This window comes from Aotus nancymaae, unplaced genomic scaffold (assembly GCF_030222135.1).
Source record: "Aotus nancymaae isolate 86718 unplaced genomic scaffold, 86718_ANA_hifiasm-v0.15.2.pri h1tg000006l, whole genome shotgun sequence".
Classification (NCBI taxonomy): domain Eukaryota; kingdom Metazoa; phylum Chordata; class Mammalia; order Primates; family Aotidae; genus Aotus; species Aotus nancymaae.
The window spans coordinates 47,121,276-47,138,275 of record NW_026988417.1 but is presented as its reverse complement, the minus strand read 5'-3'; the positions used below and the strand labels follow the sequence as shown (position 1 = coordinate 47,138,275).

At 34.8% G+C, this 17,000-nt stretch overlaps 1 protein-coding gene across 8 annotated transcripts in view; it reads left to right on the top strand.

Moving 5' to 3' along the window:
• The window catches only part of FRYL (FRY like transcription coactivator), a 272,384-nt gene that overhangs the window by 148,340 nt on the left and 107,044 nt on the right, over window positions 1-17,000 (top strand). For all 8 annotated transcript variants that reach the window (XM_012441093.3, XM_064366949.1, XM_012441090.2 and 5 more), the window contains 6 exons: window positions 1,553-1,692; window positions 2,970-3,066; window positions 11,786-11,865; window positions 12,534-12,614; window positions 14,937-15,105; window positions 15,690-15,782. In XM_012441093.3, the coding sequence (XP_012296516.2) occupies window positions 1,553-1,692; window positions 2,970-3,066; window positions 11,786-11,865; window positions 12,534-12,614; window positions 14,937-15,105; window positions 15,690-15,782 (660 nt within the window). The remainder of the gene's footprint in view (window positions 1-1,552; window positions 1,693-2,969; window positions 3,067-11,785; window positions 11,866-12,533; window positions 12,615-14,936; window positions 15,106-15,689; window positions 15,783-17,000) is intronic.

The following is a 17,000-nucleotide window of genomic DNA, read 5'->3' as shown; positions in this document are numbered from 1 at the left end:
ATACTGTAGTAAGATCGACTTATACAGTGCTTTTCAAGTCTCATACCACTACAGAAATTATTTAGATTATTTATGTCTTGAATCCATGTCACTAATCAGTCCATAATCAGGATTTGAAATCTGATTAAACAACATTTTAAGAAAAATTTCCATTTTTAATGTAAATGATTAATAAACAGTAAATGATCATGCCTCATAGCTTGATTTTTTTGGGGAGGGTGCTGACAGTTAAAAGTTCTGTGTGGTATAAACTGTTTTCTCTGTATTTACAATAGTTGATGGGTTTTATTATTTCTTCTTTATATATTACAAGGGATTTCCTTTGAGTGATACTGTTCATTGTTAATAAAATATATTTTTTGAAGCATGGTTAAATAAATTTAGAATCTTGTTTTTACCTTAGTTTTCTAATTAGAAACTATTAACCTGTCAAATTATGATAATTTACAATAAAAGAATGATTAAAAAAGAATACAAGTAATGAAAATGAGAGCAGCCAACATAATCAAATAAACTGTTTTATTCTTTTCTGTTTTCTGTTTTTTTCTGGATGAAGTTTTATACAGAATTTGAAATAACAGGAAAATTAATTCAATTTCCAGAGGTATCAATTTATCTTCTTCATTAACTAGCTCCTACTCTAGTTATGGAACTTAAACAGACCTTGAATATCCTGCAACCCATACTTTAAAAAATAAGTTAACAGAGTGAAGCATATTTAATTATATGCTGATTTCAGAATATTAATTTTATGAGAAATGGGTTGAATCACATACAGAAATTCTTGTGAAGAGAGAAAGTTTTTCTTGGGATCCTCAAGGTGAAGAGTGACCTTAGTGACTTCTGATGGTAGCGTGTCCTGGCAAGGTGGATGCATGCAATTTGTGATGTTCACCTAGAATTTGGGTCATTTCAAGGATGCCTCAAATGTAGTAACAGTTGTTCATCACAGTACACTTATCATTATGTTGTCCTTTTATGTATTCTAAGCCTTACACACTTGTTTACATGTTTCTAACATGCTAATTTGCAGATAGCAGAGTAATTATAATTCTCCTCTTTGTCATAGTATAGGAAATTGGAGCTTTTCCCACAGGTCTTACATAATGTAGTCTTTGTTTCTGTCTTTTCATCCATATAGTGGCAACATTTTAGAATCATTTGTTCACATGAACATGGAGTTGCCAGGGCAGGAAGTAGATATGGTTTCTTCATGTTATTTGTAATGCCTCCCCTAAAAGTATCTGTGTATTTAATCAGAGATGTTACTGATGGGCATGTTTTTACACATGTGAGTGGCATATGGAGGCAGGGAAAAGGTCACAAGCCATTAAGCTAAACCACTCAGGGAATAAAGGATAAAGTTTAATAGTGGGTGAAACTTTGCCCACTTTATTACTTGGCTAAACCCTTGACTCTTATTTTAATTTTAAAGCACACTTATTGCATTGAGTTACTGTGTTTATTCATTTCAAAATGACAGCTAATATAATTAAGAGTGCAGTACATTCATTGATACACTTTATTTTCTGGTAATATCTTGTGCTTTCAGTTGATAAGCTCTATGAGCTCAGTAGCAGAGCACTGTCTCCCTTCTTTGCTTCGCACCTTGTTTGACTGGTACAGACGCCAAAATGGAACGGATGATGAATCTTATGAATATAGGCCTCGATCTAGCACAAAGTCTAAGGGGTAAGTGGTTTATTTTACACTGTTTTACCTGGAATCAACACACTTCCAATGAAAGGGTGATATTGTTATCAACTGAAGGTTGTTATTGTTTGATTCATAAGCAAAATGCATTGATTACTTTTGTTACGAAGATGGTAGTAAGGGGGAAGGATAGTTCATACATAAACTGTAAATCAAGAGAAGGTATCAGTTACAGAAGGTATCAGTTAAACTAGGCGTAGCCCTGCAGTACCCATACCAGGGTACCATGCAAAAATTAGTTACACAAAAACTCACTTAGGAGTGCCGTTTAGTAGTTCAGTGAGGAGCTTTTAATAGTCATAAAAGTTAAGAAAATATTCAAAGAAGTTCCTGTTCATATGGTTTATGAAAGGAGGCAATTACTGTGATACAGGAAGACTGCCAAAACCCAGGGTTATAATAGTACTATGATACTCTTCTTGGAGCTCAATTCCTAGCACTTCTTTTCTCCTCCTTCAAATTTCCCAGGACGATTGTGTCATGCGAGTAAGAGGCACCTGTGTTCAGGTGATTGTCCATGGTTTAGTGTTGAACTTCAGTAGATGCCACTTGTGATTTTTTTAGCTTAAATTTGTGAGAAAGATACCTTGTAGTGTATTTTCCTGTTGAAAAGTTAATACTTTTCTTTCAGTTCTGAACCAAAAAAGTTAGTAATCAAATATGGAACAATGCTAGGTTTTCTAAATAAAATTTAAAATACTTTTCTTCTTACTAATTCTTTTAGATTAGTTTTAAATGCTAACAGATATAATAGTGAACTCTGAATAAGCACCCAGTATATAAAAAGGGAAAGAACATAAGAACATGTTCATACATATGTTGGATTATTAAAAAGTGACTCATGCCTGAGATCTGCTTTGGGAGGCTCAGGCAGGAGGATCACTTGAGCCCAGGAATTTGAGACTAGTCTGGGCAATGTAGGGACATCTCATCTCTACAAAAAATAAATAAAATTAGCCAGGTGTGGTGGTGCTTGCCTGTAGTCCTAGCTACTTCGGAGGCTGAGGTGGGAGTATACATGAACCCAGGAGATCGAGGTGAGCCATGTTTGCAGCATTGCACTTCAGCCTGGGTGACAGAACGAGACCCTGTCTTAAACCAAAAAGACAAAAATAAAAAGCAAAAGGCTTCATGTTAACAATTGCTGTAGCACATTATATCTAGTAGGAAAACAGCAAGCAACATAAGCTACTAACCAATAGATATTTTTAAAGTTACAGTCTTAATGCAGTACTAATTTTGGGTTCTTGTTTCAGGGATGAACAGCAACGTGAAAGAGATTATCTTCTTGAAAGGAGGGACTTAGCAGTAGACTTCATTTTTTGTTTAGTTTTAGTTGAAGTTTTAAAGCAGGTAAGCTCTTTTATTTCTGCAAAGTGTATTCCTTATTCTTTGCTTACTGTGCCTTTGTGTTTCAGTTATTTTATTTAAGATGCTGTGTCTAGAATTTTAGCCTATGTAAACTAAATCCCTGTAATTTAATTATATTTCTTTCCATTGCCTGGGGCTTTCCTGCCCTGTACCTATCATCCCCTCTTCTTTTTACCTTTGTATGGTGTCTAAGATGTAAAATCTTGTTAGCAAAATGGAGCTGAATGAAAATTGTATTAATATTGGCTTTTAGCTGTAAATGTAGTTTAGTTTGCCCGCCATTCAGCTACTTCAGTTCCTTATTCCTCTTAATTTCTCCTCTGATCCCTGAAGCCTGCATTCCAGCATCTAATAATGGTGCACTTATAGTTGAGGAATGGGAGTGATTTGATAAGGATACTGAATTGTCATGTGCAAATGGTTTTCAGGCAAGTAGAATATCTCAGATAATAAATTATGAGTGTTTATTCATTCAATGAAAATTAGAATGCCTACTGTGTGCTGGCATTGCTTGCACTGCACTCATGAGCTTACATTTAAATGGGATAGATATACAGTAAAGATATGAATATATAATATAATGTCAGATATAGTCTTAGTATTTTTACTATTCAAGATTAGTATAAATGCCTGTGCTGAATTTGAAAGTTTTTTGATTTAAAGATCATAGTCATTAAAGTTATATATCATTCAAGGCTGATCCATGTATTTCCAGCCATGAAAATTGTGTCATTTTGAAACAAGTTAGGAAGCCTGAAAGTCAGAATCATATTTTGCTTATGACGTGTTTGGACAGGGAGTTTTGTTTTCACTACATAGAACAGAATATGTGACAAACAGCAAATGTAAGATATAAAAGTTAATGGACAGTCTTTTTCTCATAGTGTAACAATATTTGAATTATATAATCAATTATATTTAGCTTTTGTTTTTACAAGGAATATGAAAAGACAGTTATTTGGTACTCTGAAATCTGCAAATAAAAATAATTTTAAATATGTAAAATAGACAAATGAGTTAATCACAGGTTAAATCACTTTAATTTGTGCATTTCATAAAAATTTTTCGGTAGAGGTAGGAAAGAAATCTCCTCTAGGAGTTGTGCTAACAAGCCAAACCTGACTTCTGTGACCTCTTGGTTCAGCTGAGATGCTAAGACCTTAAGGCAGAAGTATCTAGGGTAGGAGAGCTAAGGCCTGGAAATGGCCACAGTCCATCAGTGGACTCTGATGACCGCTCATTGTGATTTATCCCTGGCGTATCTTGTGTGCTAAATGGACGTCATTTAAGTGAATTGGAAGCCAGTATTTGTGCTTTTTTGCTTAAACAGTATAGGATTTCTTCTTCCAGCCAGAGAAATGGCAGACTCCGTACACTAACATTCAGGAACCCCAGTGACCTGGCCCCATTGTGCTTCCTCTCCTTTCATTTCCCATGGCATCCTTTTCTTAGATGTCAGTCTCACTCCTCATCCTAAAGTTGCCCAATCACTGGCTTCAGAACTTCAATTCAAAGGCAACCTGTGGAGGCGTTTTTCCTGTCTCTTCCCCCTCATCCTCCCTGTCCTTTTCCCCTTCTTGTTACCTTTGTAGTTTTCCTCCTCCTTCTCTTTTAAAATAGTCCAGATAGGTCTTCAGGGAGAAAAAAAAATCAAGATCTATAAATGTAAGAACACTTTTTTTTTGGTAGAGAGACCCCATCTCTAAAAAATATTAAAAAAATAAAAAAAATTATCTGAGTGTGGTAGTATTCACCTCTAGGCCTAGCTACTCTGGAGGCTGAGGCAGGAAGATCACTGGAGCCCAGGGATTTGAGGTTACAGTGAAGTGCAATTGCACCACTGTACTCCAGCCTGGGCAACAGAGCGAGACCCTGTCTCTTTAAAAAAAAAACCAAAAGAACTCTTTTTTTTTTTCTTGGGTGAACTCACTGTTCACGTTCACTACACAAAATCATTTCTGACCCATGGTTTACATGGACTCAAAGTGAAAAAAAATACAGTAGCTCTGATAGCTAATCTTTGTCTTTGGTTCTGTCACCATATTATTCCAACCTATAGTATCCTTTCTACTGACTTCTTCACTTCTATTACTATTATCCCCATACCCTAATTTAAATGCACTCATCAAAAAAATATATATATATATGTGTGTGTGTGTGTTTATATATATATAGAGAGAGAGATAAAAATCTCTGTATAGGATTTTAGATTAATAAAGTATAACTGTGTTCTTGGTGAGAAACATATATATACGTTTAGATATATGTACATAGATACATAGAAACGTATATATATGTTTCTCACCAAGAACATAGATACACTTTATTAATCTATAATCCTATATAGAGATTTTTTCCCCCAGTAAAAGGCAAGTCTTTGTAGCTTCTCTAATAAAACTAGAGAAAATGACATAAAAATCAATAGAGCTTTCTGAAACATCACCACTAACGAACCCAATTTTCTTCTGTCAGAATAATGTGAGGTTTAATAGATCCAGAGAGTAATCAATGTAATATATCTAGAATTTAATAGGACTTTTCCTTTTGCCCCATGTAATAACACCTGCATTAAAATGTAATTCAGGTTTATTTTGATGAGGTGCATAGTCTCCGGAGTATTGAAGTGTTGAGACATGGTTGTTTCAGTCTTGAGGAGTAAATATTCCTTATAGGTTAGACCTTAACCTCATGTATTAGAAATTATGTGTTCCTTGAATAATTTGTTTTGTGTCTCATAATCACACGTTTGGAACTTTTCAAAATGTGTGAAGGACTCTATAGCCTTTGTGCAAACTGATCATTGTAATAAACCCGGGGAGATGGCCATGACAAGTACTACTAATATCCCAGCTGTCTTGCTTGCTACATAACTTTGGGCAGGTTACTATCCCTGACTCTTCCTTCCTCTATAAAAATGTATAATATCATTTTTGTAGAATCATGAGAGTTAAATACAATAATGCCTGGTGTGTGGAAAGTCCTCGATACATATTATCTGTTGTTCTCATTTTACAGGGGAAGAAATGTTCTTAATTGTAGTGATTTGCTAAAGATTATAAAGCTAATTCATTTATGCTACTACATGTTTTCTCTCTTTAATAATAAAAATAAGCTTATTCTCATTGGTAAAATAAGTGATACATTAGGTGAAATGGCCAGTATCTTATAAAATTGAATGGAAGTTTTATTATAACAAGTTAGTCAAAGATTTAATATAAATATGATGAAATTAAGTAGAGGAATTCACCTTGGGGACACAATTAATTCCAGATAATAGAGGACTAATTTTACTTTTATAAAAAAGTCAGGGCCAGGCGCAGTGGTTCACACCTGTGGTCCCAGCACTTTGGGAGGCTAAAGTGGGTGGATCATGAGGTCAGGAGTTCAAGACCAGCCTGGCCAAGATGGTGAAACTAAAAATACAAAAATTAGCTGGGCGTGGTGGCAGGTGCCTGTAATCTTAGCTACACAGAAGGCGGAAGCAGAGAATTGCTTGAACCTGGGAGGTGGAGGTTGCAGTGAGCCGAAATCGCACCACTGCACCCTAGCCTGGGTAACAGAGTGAAACTCCATCTCAAAAAAAGAAAAAAAAAAAAAAAGAATAAATTTGGAGTAATGGCTAACTAAAAATAGTATGTTAGTACCAAAGGCTTTAGATCCATGATAAAAGCATGTTTAAACAGCAATATAACATTTTTAAAGTTTGAAGCAATACTCTTTTAGTATTGAATTTTAGTTATATGTTTATTCTTTAAACAAACAAGAAGTTGAGAAACCTAATTTGTGAGCCATTTCAAGCTCTTGGCTTGGTTTTATTCATACTATTGTGAAGTATCAGAAGGTGGTGATATTTTTTATGGCTTCAGAGTAGATTATTTGCATTTTCAGACTTAATAGCATTTTCTATGTTGATGAGCAGTCCCAAAGGTCCACATGGGAGATGATTTGTCATTCTGCTGATGTGTGATGTTGTTTACATTCCTTGACGCTGAGAATTGGTCATTTAGCTAATGACTGGGCTAGTCCAACTTCCCACTATCTTAACCTAGTTTTTTGTTCTTTCATAATGTGATAAAAGCATTAAATTTTCAGCAGTGGTGGTGGAAGTAGCCTTGGAATAAACCTGAGTATTTGTTATTATAGTTTTTTTTTTTTTTTGAGACAGTGTCTCGCTCTGTCGCCCAGGCTGGCTCATTGCAATCTCCGCCTCCCTGATTCAAGCAATTCTTCTGTCTCAGCCTCCTGGTAGCTGGGATTATAGGCGTGTGCCACTACGCCCAGCTAATTTTTGTAATTTTAGAAGAGATGGAGTTTTACCATGTTGGTAAGGCTGGTCTTCAACTCCTGACCTCAGGTGATCGCCCATCTCGGCCTCCCAAAGTGCTGAAATTACAGGCATGAGCCACCACACCCGACCTGTTATTATAGTTTCTAGTAGATTTTCTTGCATGTTCAAGTAGAATTAGAGCCGCTTCTAAAATCACACCGATGACAAGATCTTAGAATGTCTTGATGCTAAGATGGAGACGTTACTCCATGACAGAAGTTTTTCTCTGTGAGCTGAAATGAGTCTTTACTCTCTCTGTTTTTGGAAATGCAGTTAGAGAGGTTTTTCAACTACTGAAAATAAGGGGAGAAATAGGGACTTTCAGAATGTCTGTACATTCTGATAATATTCATTCTTAAAGTAAAATTTTTAGAAGTTATATATTTTTTTACACCTTGAACTCTGTTTTGGCAGAACGTACATATTTTTAATTAAAATTAAAGATGTATTTCTTCTTTTACTTCTGTTTCTCTTTCTTTCCTTGCAGTAATATGATAAGACCAAAGTTTTTTGCTTATTTGTTTTATTTATTCAAATGCATTTTCTTTCCTTTATCTTTTTTTTTGGGGCGGGGAGTCTCTCTCTGTCGCCCAGGCAGGAGTACAGTGGCGCGATCTTGGCTCATTGCAACTTCTGCCTCCTAGGTTCAAGCAATTCTCCTGCCTCAGCCTCCCAAGTAGCTGGGATTACAGGTACCTGCCACCACGCCCAGCTAATTTTTGTATTTTTAGTAGAGACTGGGTTTCGCCATGTTGGTCAGGCTGGTTTTGAACTCCTGACCTCAGGTGATCCACCCACCTCAGCTTCCCAAAGTGCTGGGATTACTGGTGTGAGCCACCATGCCTGGCCTCAAATGCATTTTCATATATCAGAGTCTAGGGATAGTATATTCTAGAGAAGTACACAGCAATCTCTGCTTCATTTCCCTGATCTGTAGAATAGGAGGCATATATCTGTCTTGTAAGTCCGTTACAAGTGTTATATACACAGAAAGTGGTGATGGTGGTAGAAGATCGCATAGCATGGCTAAGTGTTGTTCTTAGCTGTCATTGTTAAACTTCAGGCATAACTGAAGCAAATATAGTAATCTCCCTTTATTCTCAGGACTCCTAGTTGGTGTCTGAAACTGTAGATAATATAAAACCCTATATATACAGGTTGAGCATCCCTAATCTGAAATGTCCTCAAATACAAAACTTTTTCAGCACCATTGTGACACTACAAGTGAAAAATTATACACCTGATCTCATGTGATAGGTTGCAGTAAATCATAGTCAAAACTTTGTTTCATGCAGAAGTTATTTAAAATATTTTATAAAATTACCTTCAAGCTATGTGTGTAAGGTGTATATGAAACAAATATGTTTTGTAATTAGATTTGGGTCTTATCCCCAAGGTATCTTATTATATATATGTGAATATTCCAAAATTTAAGAAAATCTGAAATCCAAAACACTTATCATCCCAAAGATTTTAGATAGGGATACTAAGCCTATGTTATGTTTCTTCATGTACATATATACCCACAACAAAGTTTAATTCATAAGTCAGGCACAGTAAAAGATTTACAATAATAACTAATAATAAAATAGAACAGTTTTAACAATATACTGTAATAAAAGTGTATGAATGTGGACACACACACACACACACAGAGTCAGTATTTTCAAACCATGATTGACCTTGGGTAACTGAAACCACAGAAAGCAAAACTAGATACAGAAGAACTACTGTATAGGGGAGGAAAAAACTTTTGCTCTGCCTTCTTGGGTTTAGTGACTGGGGCCCTACAAATAAAACTGACAGGAGAAAGATTACCAGGTCAAAAGGTTTATTACAAATGCACATGGATGTCTTGTAGAAAATTTGCAGACCAAGAGTTAATACACTTTTTTTTTTTAAAGATCCAGGTACAGGCCGGGCATGGTGGCTCAAGCCTGTAATCCCAGCACTTTGGGAGGCCGAGGCGGGTGGATCACGAGGTCAAGAGATCAAGACCATCCTGGCCAACATGGTGAAACCCCGTCTCTACTAAAAGTACAAAAATTAGCTGGGCATGGTGGCATGCGCCTGTAATCCCAGCTACTTGGGAGGCTGAGACAGGAGAATTGCTTGAACCCCGGAGGCGGAGGTTGCAGTGAGCCGAGATTGTGCCACTGCACTCCAGCCTGGGGCCTGGCGCCTGGCGACAGAGTGAGATTCTGTCTCAAAAAAAAAAAAAAGAAAAAAGACAAAAAAAAAAAGATCCAGGTCCAGACTAGAATGTATACCATTTTAACCAAGAGTGATAAGTTGTAGAGTAGTGACAAGACAAGGGAAAAAGGTTTGGGCTTCTAGGAACAGTAAAATTATGGGAAGGTAAACATATGCAGAAAACTAATGGAATGTAATGGTTATTTAGTAAGGATTGTAGAGGGACCTTTTCCTGCATCTGCTCTTTCTCAATTGCCTTTAGCTCAAAAATATCTGTGTGCCAAATGGCATATTGTGGGTGACTTACCTGATCTCCTTCACTAGATTGCATGCTGCTTGGAAATCACTGCACACTCCCACCAGCAATATATACAAAACCTCACTTATCACATTATCTCTGCTATTTAATATGGTCAGACTTAATTTTTTTTCCCATCAGATAGGTATAAAATGATATCTTGCATATTTTCATTATCTTAGTGAAATCAAGCATCTCTTTGTCAAAGGATAAAACCAGAAAATCAGACAATATTATGAAAAGTTATTTCACATAAATATATAAAAATACAGTTAACTTCAAATTGTTTTATAGATTCATTGCAGCCGCAATAAAAATCCTAACAGTTTTTATGGAACTTGAAAAGATGACTCTAATTGAATATGGAAAAGCAATGGGCTAAGAATAGCCAAGTTATCTCTGAAGAAAAGTAAGGAGAGGACCTGTACTGCTACATATGAGAACGTATTATTAGCTCTAGTAATTAATAAGATGGTGTGGTTTTGGTATAGACACATACAAATTGATTGATGGAACAAAATAGAGAGCTCAAAAATAGACCCACACATATAGTCAGGGTCTTCATATCTGTGAGTTCCACATCTATGGATTCAGCCAACCTCTGATCAAAAATATAAAAATACCCCATAAATATATACACCTGCTAGGTACCCAGAAAAATTAAAAATTAAATATATGTAAATAACAATACAACAATAGAAAATACAATATAACAACTATTTTACATAGTGTTTACATTGTATTACATACTATAAGTAATCTAGATAGAGATTATTTAAAGTGTATGAGAGGATGTACATAGGGTTATAGGCAAATAGTACACCATTTTATATCAGGAACTTGAGCATCTGCAGATTTTGGTATCACAGGGGTTCTGGAACCAATGCCTTACATATACTGAGGGATGACTCTGTAGAACTAGAATACGTGTTAGCAATGACTTGTAAACTCTTTAACCCAGCAGTTCCTCCTTTTGGAATTTTTCCCGTGGAACCCTACAAGTATATAATGTTAAATGCACAATATGTTTAATTGTAGTACTGCTTCAATATTGAAAATCTGGATTGAAATGTTCATTAATAGGGTGCTCCTCAAATTGTGATATATACATACTGAGTATTATGTGGTTGTTAAAAAGTATAAGGAGGAGCTCTAAATACTGACATGGAAAGGTACATTATTCTGTTAAGTAAAGCTAAGGAATGCATGCATGCGTGTGTGTGAGGATGTGTAGGAAAAAGGCTGAAAGGGTGTATGTGAAGTTGTTAATAGTGATTATATGTGGTGAAGGAGTAGGGCTTTTATTACTGGTTTACATTTTTTTAATTTGTTTTACATAGTAGAAAGGAGCATATACTTTTTCAAAGAGTTAAAATTTTGAGAATATTTAAATGACAGGTTTTTAATAATAAGTCTATAAATAGTTTAAGATTGTTAGAAAAGATAATGTCCCTTGTGGCCATTATTCATGATAGTTCAAAATTGGACTATATGAAATATAGTGCTGGCTCATTACAAAGGTACTTTTCTACAAGTTTTGCAGGGAGGTGTGTGTAAGTGTCTTTTTAGCTTTCTTACAGTAACTATTTAACAGTAATAACAGTAACAACTATTGTTTTTCCTACTGCATAGTCTATAGTTTAGTGATTTGTGATTATGAAGCTAATATTCTTAAATTTAGAGCTTGTGAAATTCGATGAGTAACCAAATTCTTAGAGAAAATGACATTCTCAGAAGAAAGGAAGGTTGACCGATTAGTAATAGATTATCCCATGAAAATTAAGATTGATTATTGATTTAATTAGTTGAATTGATGAGAATACTCATAAAAAACCAATAGCTTATTTAACTCTTACTTACTTGATAATTTTTTTAAATTCTAGATTCCTGTTCATCCTGTACCCGATCCCTTAGTTCATGAAGTTCTAAACTTAGCTTTTAAGCACTTTAAACATAAGGAAGGGTAAGTAAAATATTAACTTGGGATTGTTGCCTCTTTTTGCAATCCAGGTCTAGACTACTTGAATTCTTATTGATTATTTGTTTTGAGAGTTCAAGGCAATTATCTTTTTTTTTTTTAAGACAAGGTTTCACTCTCACCCAGCTTGGAGTGTAGAGAAGCGATCAGGCTCACTGCAGCCTTGACCTCCTGGGCTCAAGTGATCCTCCCAACTCAGCCTCCTGAGTAGCTGGGATTACAGATACACACCACTACACTCTGTTAATTTTTGTATTTTTTGTAGAAACAGAGTTTTGCCATGTTGCCCAGGCTGGTCTTGAACTCCTGGGCTCCAAGAGATCCACCTGCCTTGGCCTCCCAAAGTGCTGGGATTATAGGTGTGAGCCACTGCACCCAGTCCCCTTTTCTTTTAAATCCACACAAAAAGCCAATAAGAAAGATTTTGTAAAAGTAGTTCTTAGCACTATAGATTGGATATCTAAGAACGAGAAGATTAAATATCATAGTAAAGTAAAATTAAAGATAGAATAAAATTAGTATTGCTTTTATCATATAAATGAATATTCAGAGAATATTATACAATATTCTGATAAAGAATTTTCAAATGTATTAGACAAGAGAGTTTGTAGAAAAATTTAATGAAATGTTATGTTTGTTCTTTGTTATTTTAGATATTCAGGAACCAACACTGGGAATGTGCATATTATTGCAGACTTATATGCAGAGGTGATAGGGGTTCTTGCCCAATCAAAGTAAGTTTTACAAATCACCCATTTAGATTTTCTTTGCATCTTAGAATGCTTCGTTGCCAGCTAATATAGTAGATACTGATAGTATTTTCTTCATAGCACTAAGTTAGCTCCACCTTTTACTACTTTACTGCTCTGTTTCTCAGACGCTCTTTAACACTCATACCTCAATTTCGCCACTTGTTTTAATTTTATTTGGGGTTTTCCATAAATGTCTGAATCGAACAAATCAGAAATTACCAACCATAGTTAAGATATTATCTTTCCCCCTATTTTTAACAATACTGTTAGAAGCTTTTTTTTAGAACTCTTTACATAGCTAATAATTACTTTCCAGGTGAGAACTTTTATTCCTCAGATAGCAATGCAGTGTTTTCTAATGATATTACTTGTTTTAATGCTAAACAGACTTTGAATTGGTAAAAGAGACACCAAAAAGGAAGGATGAAAGATACTAGGTTACTTAATTAAAAGTGTTATTTATTAGGAGTTATACACATTGAGTTGCACTGAACTATCATTTTAGTAAAAAGTAAAATATGTTTGTCATTAGCAACTTGTGGTTGCTGTAAAAATTATGGAAGATTTTGGATTTCCTTTGTTACTACTGGGAAATTTGTAAGGAAAAAAAGTATCAAATTATATTTTCTTAGATATGTTTTAAAGAGTCTTTGGCTCTGAAATCATATAACAAGCAACCTTTCTAAATTGTAAGAAGGCAAGTACAATTATTGTTAACATTTAAGTAGTTTGTATTTTAATATTAGATGAAATATTTTATTTAGCATATTTTTTAATCTTTTTAATATACTAGAGACCCTTGTATAGTGAATGTTATGGAACTTAGAACATGGTTTGAGTATTTTAAATGATTTAGATATAGACAATAATTTTTAAATATCTTACGGTTTGAGTATTTTAAATGATTTAGACATTGACAATAATATTGACACAAAAACATAGATATGAGCAATGATGTATTTCCCTTTATGACATAGTTCGTTCATGGTATTTTTATTTTTGTCAAAGCTGAATTTATATCTCAGGAATGTAGACCAGAAATTCTAAATAATACAGTAGCAAATTGGATCGAGGAGAACACTTCATCATTGCTAAGTTAACTCTAGATGGCAAGGATAGTAAGTCCAAATGGCCAGTAAATGTATGAAATAGTGTTCAGCCTCACTTGGCCAGTTGTAGGAGAAATGCCACTTTAGAGCAATACTAAGGTGTTTTCTACTCATGTATGTAATAAGCATGGGAGAAAACGTGAAAGGATTCACTTTGAGGTAGACTGATAGGACCTAAGGAGGCAGGTGGTGGGGTTGAGTGTGGGTGGTGAAGAGAAGGAGATAAAGGCTAGGGTATATTTGAATCTTGTGTATGTGTTTTCTTGGCTTGTACTGACTAATAATTTTCATAAGTAATTTAACAAAAGGAAAAAATCCTTAGATTCTAATATTATTTTAATGGAAAGAATTTTATCCATTTTACAAAAATTTTCTTAAGTGCTGAAGAATATATTCATGAAGAATGGTATCATATTCACCAAGATTACAATCAAAATAGATGTTATATTTCAATCATGTATGCGTATTTTGTTAATATGTTTTGTTCTCACGGTAGTCAGTGACCATTGGAAGGGATATTCTGAGATTATTTTAACTTTAAGGAACTGGCTTCCCCAAGTATAATTATCAGTAAAATCTTTAGTTGCTTTATAATACATAGGGGGGTTTATTGATTAATAAACTATTAGATGTCCTTTTCAAATGTAAGCAAAGAAAAGCTTACTAGCTTTAACAATTGTGATTTGAATCCAGGATGATGCTCACATTTCACAAGCCTTTTCACAGCGTAATGATGTATTGATTTTAAGTGATAATTAATACTCTACAATTGATTGGCTTGTCTCTTTGAACAAATTTATAGTCCAATTTGCTCTCCATATAACTAATTGCAGACTTTATGTAAAAAGTTGGAGACACTCTGATTTACATGATGGTGTTTTGTGGATGGGTTATTGGATTTTTTTTTTTATGGTTATTAGTTAAATGGTAATGGTGGTGTATTAATAATGTTATAGGAATAAAGAAATGTTATGATTTCTCCTTCAGAAACTTCTAATTTAATTTTAAAATAAATGAACAACAAATTTAGAGTAGCAATTTTTATATTCCTTTTTGTGCCTTCCTGGCAATTGTAATGAAGGTAGAAAAAAGAGATGATATTTAGGTAGCTTACCTTTTGATTTTTACCCTTAAATATCATGTGGAAATTAGTGTTTTTAATTCAAATCAAATTATGTCTCTATGTATATTAAAGGTTTCAGGCTGTAAGGAAGAAGTTTGTGACAGAATTGAAAGAACTGCGACAAAAGGAACAAAGCCCACATGTGGTACAAAGCGTTATCAGCTTAATAATGGGAATGAAATTTTTTCGAGTAAAAATGTATCCTGTAGAAGATTTTGAAGCATCATTTCAATTTATGCAGGTGATACACCTTCTCAGTGATAGTAAATAGAGCAAGCCTGACAGTTCTTGTTCTTTATGACTTTTTAAAAGAAACAAAATATACATAAATTAATGGCATCATTTTTAGTCTTTTGTGTGTTAAGTTGTCATAAGTGTAAATTATTATTTTTTCTTTGAGACAGAGTCTTACTCTGTCACCCAGGCTGGAGTACAGTGGTACGATCTCAGCTCACTGCAACCTCTGCCTTCTGGGTTCAAGCGATTTTCCTGCCTCAGCCTCCTAAGTAGTTGGGATTACAGGCACCTGCCACCATGCCCAGCTAATTTTTATATTTTTCTTTTAGTAGAGACAGGGTTTCACCATGTTGGCCAGGCTGATCTCGAACTCCTTACTTCAGGTGATCTGACTGCCTCAGCCTCCCAAAGTGCTGGGATTATAGGTGTGAGGTACCATGCCAGGCCAACTTTATGTTTTGACTTGAAGATGTATTGACCTTAGTTTTTTGGTAAAATGGCAGAGTGTTCACAAAATTATTTTGATATTACAAATTCTTTAACCTTTGCTCTTTTGGTAATCTAAGTATATACCTCTTTGCCTTTAAGGAATGTGCTCAGTATTTCTTAGAAGTGAAAGATAAAGATATAAAACATGCACTTGCTGGTTTATTTGTGGAGATTCTTATCCCTGTAGCTGCTGTAAGTATGTTTTTATTTTCATACCATTTGTGTGTTATATAAGAACCTTAACAACTCTATTCTTTCATTTTTTTTTTCCTAGAAACACTTACATGACAGTAAGCTGTGGTCATGGGAGGGCTTGTCTCATTTGTTCCCTGTTGCTCAGAAGTCTTTTCCCTTTGTTGATTGTACAGTGTTTTAGAGATCATTTCATGTATTTTGTTTTTGGTTGTTTCAGATGGTAGGGGAAATCCAGCTCCCTCCACTCCATCTGGGCTAGACATGGAAATTAACTACATTCTTTTTGTTCAGGTTTTATTCTAGTTAAAATCTCAAAAAATGAAGAAATTTATTAATGTTGAAAAATTGAACTGTTTTGGCTTTCATTTTTAAACATTGAATTCACTGACTTGTGACCTATGAGCTTGTACGAATTGGTTTGCAGTATTCCCGTCCTGCCTTTAGAGCACGTGTAGAAAAGGTGAACAGAGAATCGTTTTAAAAGTTAAGAATTTAAAATATTAATGAAAGTGATTGATGCATCTCTTTTTAAATCCTGTCTTGCATTGAAGATTTTTAAAAATGGGGACACACAAAACTCATAAATTAAAAGTTTGCAAGTGGTTTATTTGAGTTACACAGCTCCCGTTCCCTCCCAACCCAGTTTTTAGCCATATGAATTTGGCTCATTTTATCAAAAAGAAAACTGGCTATCATGTATAAGTCTTGTCAGTTTTAGTCTTTTATTAGAAATGCACTTTGATTTCTTTTCCTGTAAGTTGTTTGAATTACTGTTTATCCCTTCCAAATGATCATTTGCACTTCCCCCTCTGTTTGATCTGCCCTTTTTTTTTTTTTTTTTTTTTGCCAGATGGCTGAGATTAGGTTTTAGTTTTTTTAGTTCATGAAAAGGAACAGGTTATAGGAAGAGAGGCATTTGACAATGGTCCATTATCACCATGTTGCCTGCTCCTTTTATACCATATTTGCTTTTCTGTGCAGGGTTATTAGCCTGCTAGGGCGGCTGTAATAAAGTACCTCAAACTGGGTATCTTAACAACAGAAATGTATTGTCTCATATTTACGGAGGCTGGAGTGTGAGATCAAAGTGCCAGCAGGTTGGTTCCTTGTAAGGGTTGTGAGAAAGAACCTGCTCCATGCCCCTTGCCTAGCCTCTCATGTGTACTGAAAATCTTTGGTGTTTCTTGGCTCGTGGAAGCATGGCTCTGTTCCTAC